Source organism: Chiloscyllium plagiosum, unplaced genomic scaffold, assembly GCF_037043375.1.
Source record: "Chiloscyllium plagiosum isolate Xiang-an unplaced genomic scaffold, Cpla_swu_hap1 HiC_scaffold_13, whole genome shotgun sequence".
Lineage (NCBI taxonomy): Eukaryota > Metazoa > Chordata > Chondrichthyes > Orectolobiformes > Hemiscylliidae > Chiloscyllium > Chiloscyllium plagiosum.
The window spans coordinates 29,187,927-29,197,477 of record NW_028270151.1 but is presented as its reverse complement, the minus strand read 5'-3'; the positions used below and the strand labels follow the sequence as shown (position 1 = coordinate 29,197,477).

General features: G+C 42.6%; 1 protein-coding gene across 1 annotated transcript; it reads right to left on the bottom strand.

Annotated features, from left to right (window-relative positions):
- Window positions 1-5,645: 5,645 nt before the first annotated feature.
- On the bottom strand, window positions 5,646-7,178 carry LOC148148284 (somatostatin-1-like). Its single transcript, XM_087993228.1, has 2 exons — window positions 6,928-7,178; window positions 5,646-5,988 (listed from the first exon to the last, which is right to left on the bottom strand). The coding sequence occupies exons 1-2, from the start codon at window positions 7,069-7,071 to the stop codon at window positions 5,782-5,784; spliced, it is 351 nt and encodes a 116-aa protein (XP_087849354.1). The 5' UTR covers window positions 7,072-7,178; the 3' UTR covers window positions 5,646-5,781.
- Window positions 7,179-9,551: the final 2,373 nt, after the last annotated feature.

Sequence of the window (9,551 nt, the reverse complement as noted above, 5' to 3'; positions counted from 1 at the left end):
AGCTAGTGATGCCCTCATTCTGAGAATGAATAAAGAAAGGAAAAGAATGGCTGGTCAAATCAGAGGGTTGGTCGTCCAGCCAGACTCCACTTAGGATGGCTATTTGTGCCTGTATTCCTAGTGCATGAGGATGCATTGATGGCAGCACCTGTGATGATGATCAGATGAGTTATGCATAGCTGGCGCCTAATCCCAGATCCTGATGTTAAGACTGCCAGATTTAATTGGATCATCTCGCCCCACAGAATCCTTTCCAAACCCCTCCCCCTTCCACACCCCTTAATTGACCAATTATTGAGTTGGTCTTTGGGCAGATGTTTAATTTGATATCATGTCTGCTGCTGCAAAAATAGCTCTGGTGGTAGAAAGGTGCAGGATATGACCGAATACTTTCCTATGTCCTTTCCCCATTACCTCATCTTTGAACAAAGAACAATACAACACAGGAGCAGGCCCTTCAGCTCTCCAAGTTTATGCTGCCATATTTTGCCCTTCTATACTAAAACGGGCGTCACTTACAGGATCCTTATCCATCTATTTCCTTCCTATTCATGTATTTGCCCAGGTGCTTCTTGAATGTTACTATTGTGTCTGCTTCCACCACCTCCTCTGGCAACATGTTCTCGGCACTCAGCACACATTGTGTGAAAAACTTGCCTCACACATCTTTTTTAAACATCCCCCCTTGTACATTTAACCTGTTTATTGACCCCTCCACCCTGGGAAAAAACCTTATACTTTCCACTCTAATCATGCCATTCACAATCTTATAAACTTCTATTAGGTCACCGCTCAATCTCCTGCATTGCAGTGAAAACAAATCCAGTCTATCCAACCTTTCTTCATAGCTAAAATCCCCCATATCAGGCAACATCCTGGTACAACTTTTCTGTATCATCTCCAAACCATCCATATTCTTCTAGTAGTGAGAGGACCAGAACTGTATGCAATATTCCAAGTGTGACCGAACTAAAGTTCAATAAAGCTGCAGCATAACTCACCTATCCTTATAGTCAGTGCCTCTTCCAATGAAGGCAACCATGTCTTAGGCATTTTTTAAATACTTTAACTACCTGCACCGTGATCTGTGCAACCTCTGCATATTAATACTCCTAAGAGTTCTGCCATTGACTGTGTAATTTCCATCTGTACTTGACCTTCTAAAATGCATCACCTCACATTTGTCTGACTTAAACTTCATTTGGCCTTTTTGTGCCCATGCCTTCCATTGATCTGTATCCTGCTGTATCTTCTGACAGTTCTCCTTACTATATGCAACTCCACCAATCTTTGTATCATCTTCAAACCTACTAATCAGACCAGCTACATTTTCCTCCAAATCATTTATGTAGATCACTAACAGCAGACTCCTAGCACTGATCCCTGTGGAACACCACTAGTCACAGCCCTCCATTCTGAAAAGTATTCTTTCACCACTACCCTCTGTCTCCTATGACTGAACCAGTTCTGTATCCATCGTGCCAGCTCACCAAGATACCATGTGACTTCATCTTTTGTGCTATCTGCCATGAGGGACCTTGTCAAAGGCTTTACCAAAGTCCATGCCGACAATGTAAACCACTTTTCCCTCATCAATTATCTTCATCGCCTCCTCAAAAAACCTCGAACAACTTAGTAAAGCACAATCTCCCCCACACAAAACCATGCTATCGCTAATAAGTCAATTTGCTTCTAAAAGCATATAGATATTGTAGTGAGGATATTTTCCAATAATCTCTCCACCACTCACAGCCCTGTAATTTCCAGGATTACCTCTGCTACTTTTAAACAGTGGTCCAACATTGGATAATCTCCAGTCCTCTCTGACCTTACCTGTGGCCAGAGAGAATACAAAGGTGTCTGTCAATGCACAAGCATTTTTTTTTCTTGACTCACTACATAGGATTTTGGAAAAACTTAGCAGTTCAGGAATACCCAAGGAGAAAAATAGAGTCAATTTTCAGATTAAATGTTAACTCTGTTTCTTTCTTGACAGGCCCTATCTTATGGGTTGTGTTTTGCCAACAGTTTTGCCCTTATCCAAGATTTTCAGCATCCATTTTGTTTTGCTTTAGTATGAAGTGTGCAGAATGAGCTTCACATTGTTGATTTGGCATTCATTAAATCAAGATTTCACTGAGGCATTTAGTTCAGGTGCACATTTCAGAATTCATTAGTTAGATCTGTATATGGTTTTATTGTTTTGAATGTGAGTTTTTGGTTTTGTGTGAAACTAGATGAATGACAGAAGGAGATGGGATAATTACTGGGGGTATCCAGAAATAATGCACAGTAATCAAGGTTTGTTGGGAAGAGTTGGGAATGTGAAATTCAAAACACAAACAGATCAGCCATTATGTTATTTAACAGTGCAGATGGCTCAACAGTCGAACAATGCCTTTCTGTTCCTATTTCATATGTTTGTAAGTTAGTACCTGACAAGTTGAGGACAGGTGAATTTTTAGGTCTTTGAAGTTCAAACTGTTATAATGCAGCAGACAGTTGTGACAAGACAAGACCACATAAACAGCAAATTAATCAATGCCTAGTGTAATTGCTTTTAGATATGGTTTTCAAGAATATGATAAACATAGAGTCATAGAGTCATAGAGCACAGCAACAGACCCTTTGATACAACTTGACCATGCTGACCAGGATCTTCCAAACTTAAGCCGTCCCATTTGCCAATATTTGGCCCATGTCGCTCTCAGCTCTTCCCATGCACGTACCCATCCAGATGCCTTTTAAATTTTTTAATTGTACTCACCTCTACTATTTTCTCTGACAACTCATTTCATACATGCACCGCCCTCTGTGGGGAAAGAAATTGCTCCTTGAGTCTCTTTTACATCTTTCCCATCTCACCTTAATCTTATGCCCTCTAGTTTTGGATTCCCCTCCCCTTGGATAATGACCTTGGCATTTCAACTTATCTATGAATGTCATGATCTTACAAACCTCTATAAGGTCACCCCTCAGCTTCCAATGCTCCAGGAAAAAGAATCCCAGCCTGTCCAGCCTCTTCTTATTACTTAAATTCTCCAGTCCGAGCAACATCCTTGTAAATTTTCTCTGTACTCTTTCTAGTTTAGCAACATCCTTCCTAGCAATGAGACTAGAATTGAATGCAGTATTCCAAGGCAGCCTCACTAATGTCTTGTAAAGCTGCAAGATGATATTCTGATTCCTATACTCAGTTCTCTGACCAATGAAGTCAAATATGCCAAACACACTCTTAATCACCATGTCTACATGTGATGTCCCTTTCAAGGAGCTATGAACCTGCACCCATGGTCCCTGTGTTCAACAACATTTCTCAGGCTCTACCATTAATTCTCTTGTCATCTTCAACTGGTGCTGTGACATTTCCATGCTTACCCGAATAGTCAGACTGTCAGAAAGATTACACCCATGACAATGCAATATCCCCTCAGAATTGTCATCTTAGTGTGCCTATAACTAAATTCTCGGTAAGGCCACAATCTCTGGATTCTCAAGATGATAAATTTCACCAGGTTGTTAGAAATATATGAAAGCATGTAAATTAGACAGAAGCTGTAGCATGATCTTCAAATTTGAAATGATTTTTATTGCATCATGCTTAAAGAGTTACCCAATGACTTTCAGTACAGTTGTACAAAAAGTACATAAAGTAAAGGATGTGCTAAATTAATAGATGAAAGTAAAGCTTCAGTTGTATTGCAGATTAATTGCAACTATTGTCGGATTACAATGGTATCAATGGGATGAGCCCATTGGAATACACAGTAGTACAGAGAAGTATAGTGTGAAAAACTCTGTACTTTACAGTGGAGTACAATGGTCTACAGTGTGTAACAATGTGGTACAGAGGGATACAATGTGCTACAGTGTTTATAATGTTGTATAGTGCAGCATAGTAGTGTGCAGTGGGATGGAGTCACTGCGGTATAGTGCGGTTAAGAGCAGTGTGGCAGGGTATAGGTAAGTGAGATAGAGTGGAGAGGGCTCAGTGCATACAATGGAGTACAATGTGTTAGCATAAAGCATAGCTCTTCCAGAAGAAATTCTTGCCGTTTTTCCGCATTCTTGTTCCCAGTTGACGATGTTGGAATTTCATTGGAATCTTGTTATCTGGTGGAATCTCAACTTTAGAATCATCCACTTCCACAACATCCTTGTCTGCATCCGCTACCACATGTAAAAGCTGGATCATTGTGTCCTTCAGAAGGTCCTACAAGGAAATAAGTAAAGTTTGTCAGAAATTGAAATGTGAAAGTTCGTCATTACTGAATTACTGGCATTACTGGCAAGGTCAGCATTTGTTACATGTCCCTTAATTGCCCAAAATTTTTTTTTTCACTGGAGCGTTGAAGATTGAGGAGTGAAATCTCCCTAGGGTGGGAGATTTCAAGACTAGGGAACACATTTTAAAGGGGAAAGGAGAAAAATTAAAAAAATACAAGAGGGGCAATTACTTTACACAGAGAGTGGTTTGTGTGTGGAATGAACTTCGAGAGGAAGTGCTGAATGCGGATACAGTTACAATGTTTAAAAGACATTTCGATAAGTACATGAATAAGAAATCTTTGGAGGGATATGGTCCAAATGCACGAATTTAGCTTGGGAACATGGACTGGCCGGACTGAAGGGCCTGTTTCCGTGCTGTATGACTCTCTGAGCTGATTGGCTTGCTCGACCATTTCAGATAACAGTTGAGACTTAACCATTAAAGAGGGTATAAATAAACATGACAGGTTTTAGTTTCAAAGTCATCATTACAGGGACTTTCTTCAAATATTTAATTGGTTCATTGAATTTAAATGCTTTCTACTGCCACGTTGAGATTTTATGTCTCCAAGTCAGAATGGTGAGTAACTTGGAGAGGAACGTGAGGGTGATGGCATTCCCACAATTCTTCCAGATCCGACTGAGCCATTTTGTCTCCTGGTTAAATGATTGTGGAAGACTGGGAAGTGTGCTCGAGCACGAAGATAAACCTTGTGGTGATTTACAATTCTTCTGACATTAATGGCCGACAGTGTATCATTGTCAGTGGTGATCTAGCGTCAGATTGTAGATACTTGCCATGCCTCTGTCATGCACCATGAAGGATTGTTAGAGAAAACGCCTTTTGTTCTTAAAGAATGTGTGCTTCTCCCCCCCACCCACCCCCCCACCCTCCCCAACCCAACCTTCACCACCACCACAAGTAGGTTGTTGGTTTCATTGAGGTGTTTCGGTCCTGATGCCTGCCCTGCGGGTCTGGTCCCATGTGGTTTATAAGAAAATACACGAAGACCTGGAACAGAATCCCCCTCATATAGAGAAGGCTGACTGTCATTGCCGCTTGGACACGGGGCAATTTAACCCAAACCAGATTCCGGGCATGAGACTCAAAGCGATTCCCACCAGCTGCTGGTGGCATTGTTCTAACTGTGGAAGTTTAATTCCGCGCTGTGTGCCTTCCCCGGACGACTGGGGTTTGGGATAACTTGATTTGTTTCCTCTCGTTCAGATAGTTTGCCCACAACTCCCACCACACAAAACACGAACAAAGTAGTCCACTTTCAAACAGAAAATTTTATTTCAATGAGAAAGAGCCACATTAATCAGAGAAACCCTACCTAGTCACAATGAGGACTGGTCTGCTACTTGACAAAAGCTAAAACTCTTCTGTCACATAAATCAAATCAAATCATCGATTACATTATTTAATTTACAGTTCTGGTGCTGCCACATCTGACCGTGTGTGATTGAGATGAAGCAGTAGCCCGCGGCTTGTTCTGGAGTGTCAGCGAGTTAACAGGCTGCGTAGGTTTTCCAGAAGAAGTTTTTGCAGTCCGCCTGCCGTTCCCTCTGGGGCGAAGTGGCGTTGGCGGATCGCTCCAAATGAACCCGTGCCTCAACCTGTTTCGCCATCCCCGGCAAATCCTCCGCTTCCAAGGCTTCGTTCTCGGCGTTTGCCCGCTCCGAGAGCAGTTGGACAAGATTGTATTTGATCTGCTCCTACATTAAGAAAAGGGAATAATTAGGGCAGAGAAATTCTCTCAGTTGGCGCTGGTGAAAGTGCCAGTTGCTGGATTTGAAAGTGTAGCTTGGCGAGTGTTTACAACAACCCATCAGTCCCTGTGTGCCACTGCGTGAAATTATCCTCATTTCCCATTTCTGGACTCCAACGGGTAGTGAAACCCCCAATCGACAATTAAATCACAATGCAACAAATACATTGTGCTGCTCCCTTCGTATCCCGTGTGGATGCTTCAGGAGCTGAGTTAATCCTGGTGGGCCGGTCTCTGGAAAAAGAGAGGAAGCCCCGGATGAGACGGTATCGTAAGTGCTTAGGATTTATTGAGAGGCAGATACAGTGAAGAAAGAAGAGAGAAACACAGCGCGTTTATTTTTCCCGCAATTCTGGTGCATCGATACTCTGTGCTTTCCGTTAATAAACAGAGCATCTAAACCTGCAAGGTTAACATCGCTTACATCAAAATTTCTATCAACCAAGGTAACTTTGCTGCTGGTTTGATTCAATTTAGATGAGCGATTGGAGGTTGGTCAGAGAATTATCAATTCAATCCGAGGGAATGAATCTGGATCGAAGATGGAGAGGGCAGGTTCCTGAAAACTGCAGAAAGTTACACGCCGTTTGTTTCCAGTCTGATCAGAGTGGCGAGATCAACTGGATAGAGGGAGAGAACTGTCTCCGTGGACCTGGGCAGCGCGGTAATCTCTCTCGGTCGAAACAAGAACGCTCAGAACGGTTTATAAACCCGAGAGATCTGTGGAACGCACGTATCCTTATTATCATTTGATGGGCATTAGATCTGTCTAACCAGGTTAGATTCATCAATCATTCACTCCCCTTATTCGTCTCTATTTAAGTTAAACAGCTTGACCATATTATCCACTTTATTACACAGGGGTTTCCCTTGGCTGGGCTCTTACCGCTTTACTCCGGGGCCCTGCAGCAGCCATGGATGTCTGAAGGAGTTCGCGATACCTGTCGGCTGTGGGAGCAGCACCCACACTCAGCACTGCCAGGGCGATGGAGAGAAGGACGAGGGCGCACTGAACTCGGCTGCACCACATCACTGCACAAAGCGGGGCACCTCGCAAAGAGAAGGAAGGAAGAAAAGAAGTAAGAGGTTCAAGCGTTTACAACGTTTGAAAGTTAGCGGCGTTTCAGCACTAGCACAGTGGACAGCTCCACTCCGACTGACTCCTGGATGCTGCAGCTCCTTTTAAAGGCGCTCTCCCAACCTGAGCACACGTCAGGAGGACGGCTCCCAAGAGATTTACTCGCTTTTACGCACAACCCAATCACATCATCCAACCAAATAATTACCAAACTGACGAAGATTGAGATAATGGCCAAGGACTCTCAATGTGGACACCTTATCGCGTTCTGGCAGTTGGTCCTATGATTGGATGTTGGGCCATGTCCATCACGAATGAATGCAGTCAATTCAGTCAAGTCTTGAATTGTTCAATTTTCCGGGAACTTCATGATTTGAGTTCCGCTGTTGACATTTTCATCCTGCGACACCCTTGAGGGACCTCGGACTTTTTGGTGTCATGGTACATGGATGGTTCTTTGAGTAGAAAACCCACCCTGTATCTCCGCTTCCAATCACGGCGTTATTATCACTTAACAAAACAAAGAACTGCGGATGCTAGAGATCAGAAACATGATTCTGAAGAACGGTCATTGGAACCGAAACGTTCACTATCCTTTCTCTCCACAGATGCTGCAAGACTGCTGAGGTTTTGACAGCAATTTCTATTTTTTGTCACCATGTTCTTCTTGCGGGTCTTTTTCTAGATGCGAGGATGAATTTAATTTGACCAGTCCTTTAAATGTTTGTGAGGGGGGGGGGGGCGGGAGGGGGGTTCTGAAATGAGTTTCTGGGCGGTGTGGTTTCCACTGATAATTCGATCTTGTCCAAAGGCGGGAGAGACCATGTGCCCATTCGGAAAAGTGAGCACATTTCTCAAACACGGAGATTCTTATCAAACACATTCTCTGACCAGAATCTTAAGCAGTTGTTGCTGCATCGGATTGCGTGAGATCATGAAGGCAGAGAGGACATGCGGTACAGTAAAGGATTGTTTCGTGGAGAGAGGTGCGCTAGTTTCCAAATAATTGTGTGGTATTTTGTGGTTTTATCTCTGTGTTTTATGTGTGCTTTAACAATCCCGTTCTGATACTTCTTTACCCAAAACTAGCACCAAACCCAGTGGACGTTAGGTTTAACTTTGTTTTTACACTGAATTAATGGTTAGTTGAAATTTGCAACCAGCAACTCTTCATAATTTGAATGTCATCGTCATCCCTGATCGCTTCAAACGATATCAAATGTCCGAATCTCTGCGCGAACGGAAGTACACTGAACAGCAGACAATACTAGGACTGAGTATCAAATATACCATTTTTCAGGGAAATACCTGCTTATTTTCAAATCAAGCAGATTAACGGCTAAAGGTTTCTCGGAGAATTCAAATCAAGGAAACAAACAATTCAGACGATTAAAAAGAGTGGCATTTTCTGTCTGTCTCTGTCACTCTGCCTGCGACTCCATCTCTCTGCCTGTCTCCCAGTCTGTCTCGATCTCTGTCTGCTTCTGTCGCAGTCTGTTCAATCCTCTGTCTGTCTCGATGCTCGGTCAAATTTCATTCATCTTTTGGATTTTCATTTTATAATTTCAGAACTAAGAACCAACAATGTTTGAGTTCTATCTAAGCTGCATTTAAGTCTTCCACGAAACCCTATCGAGCAACAAATGGCAAGTGCTCTGTCTCCACAGATACTGCCTGACTTCCTGATTATTTCGAGTATGTCCTGATTTTATTTCACATTCCCAGCATCTGCAGTTTGAGTTTTGGATGAATTCTGTAATGATTGGAAAGGTTTGGAAGGAAATGCAATTTACTGAGATTATCTTAATTTCTAGATTTTACTATGCAACCCGGCAGTAGAAATGAAATGGAATGATGCAGGATAATGAATACTCACGGCATCAGGAAGATCAGAGATCGATCCCGTGCCTGTCTTTGAATGCCTTATTCACGAAAAGTCCGAACGACTGGAAATTATGTTACTTGAAATCCATGTACCTGCAGTGCACTGGGAGAGTGATAAGGTTTTTAATCAGCGTAGAATAGAATCATACAATCATAGGATTTTAAGTACAGCAGGAAGGTATTCGATCCATCGTGCCTGTACCGGTACCGAAAAAGCTACCCAGCTAGTTCCATTCTCCAACTCTCTCTCCTTAATACTCCAAACCATCACTTTCAAATATATATCACTTTTTCTTCTGAGATCTCCTATAGAATCCACCCTCCCAGGCATTGCATTCCAAATTATAATAGCTGTCTGAGTAAAGGCGTTTCTCCTCATCTCACTCCTAGTTCTCTTGTTGACCATCTTGAAATTGTGACCCCCTACTTACTGACTTAACAGCTAGTGTAAACAGAATATCCTTCTCTCCCCTGTCAAAACGTTCAGAACTTCGCACACCCCAATAAGGCCACTTCTTAATCTTCACTACTCCAAGGAGAATATGCCC

Excerpts from the sequence above, each read along its gene's own strand:
- LOC148148284 (XM_087993228.1), bottom strand. The coding sequence starts at position 7,071 with ATGTGGTGCAGCCGAGTTCAGTGCGCCCTCGTCCTTCTCTCCATCGCC. Across the intron at positions 5,989-6,927 it reads CAGGGCCCCGGAGTAAAGCG|GAGCAGATCAAATACAATCT; the intron begins GTAAGAGCCCAG and ends TTCTTAATGTAG.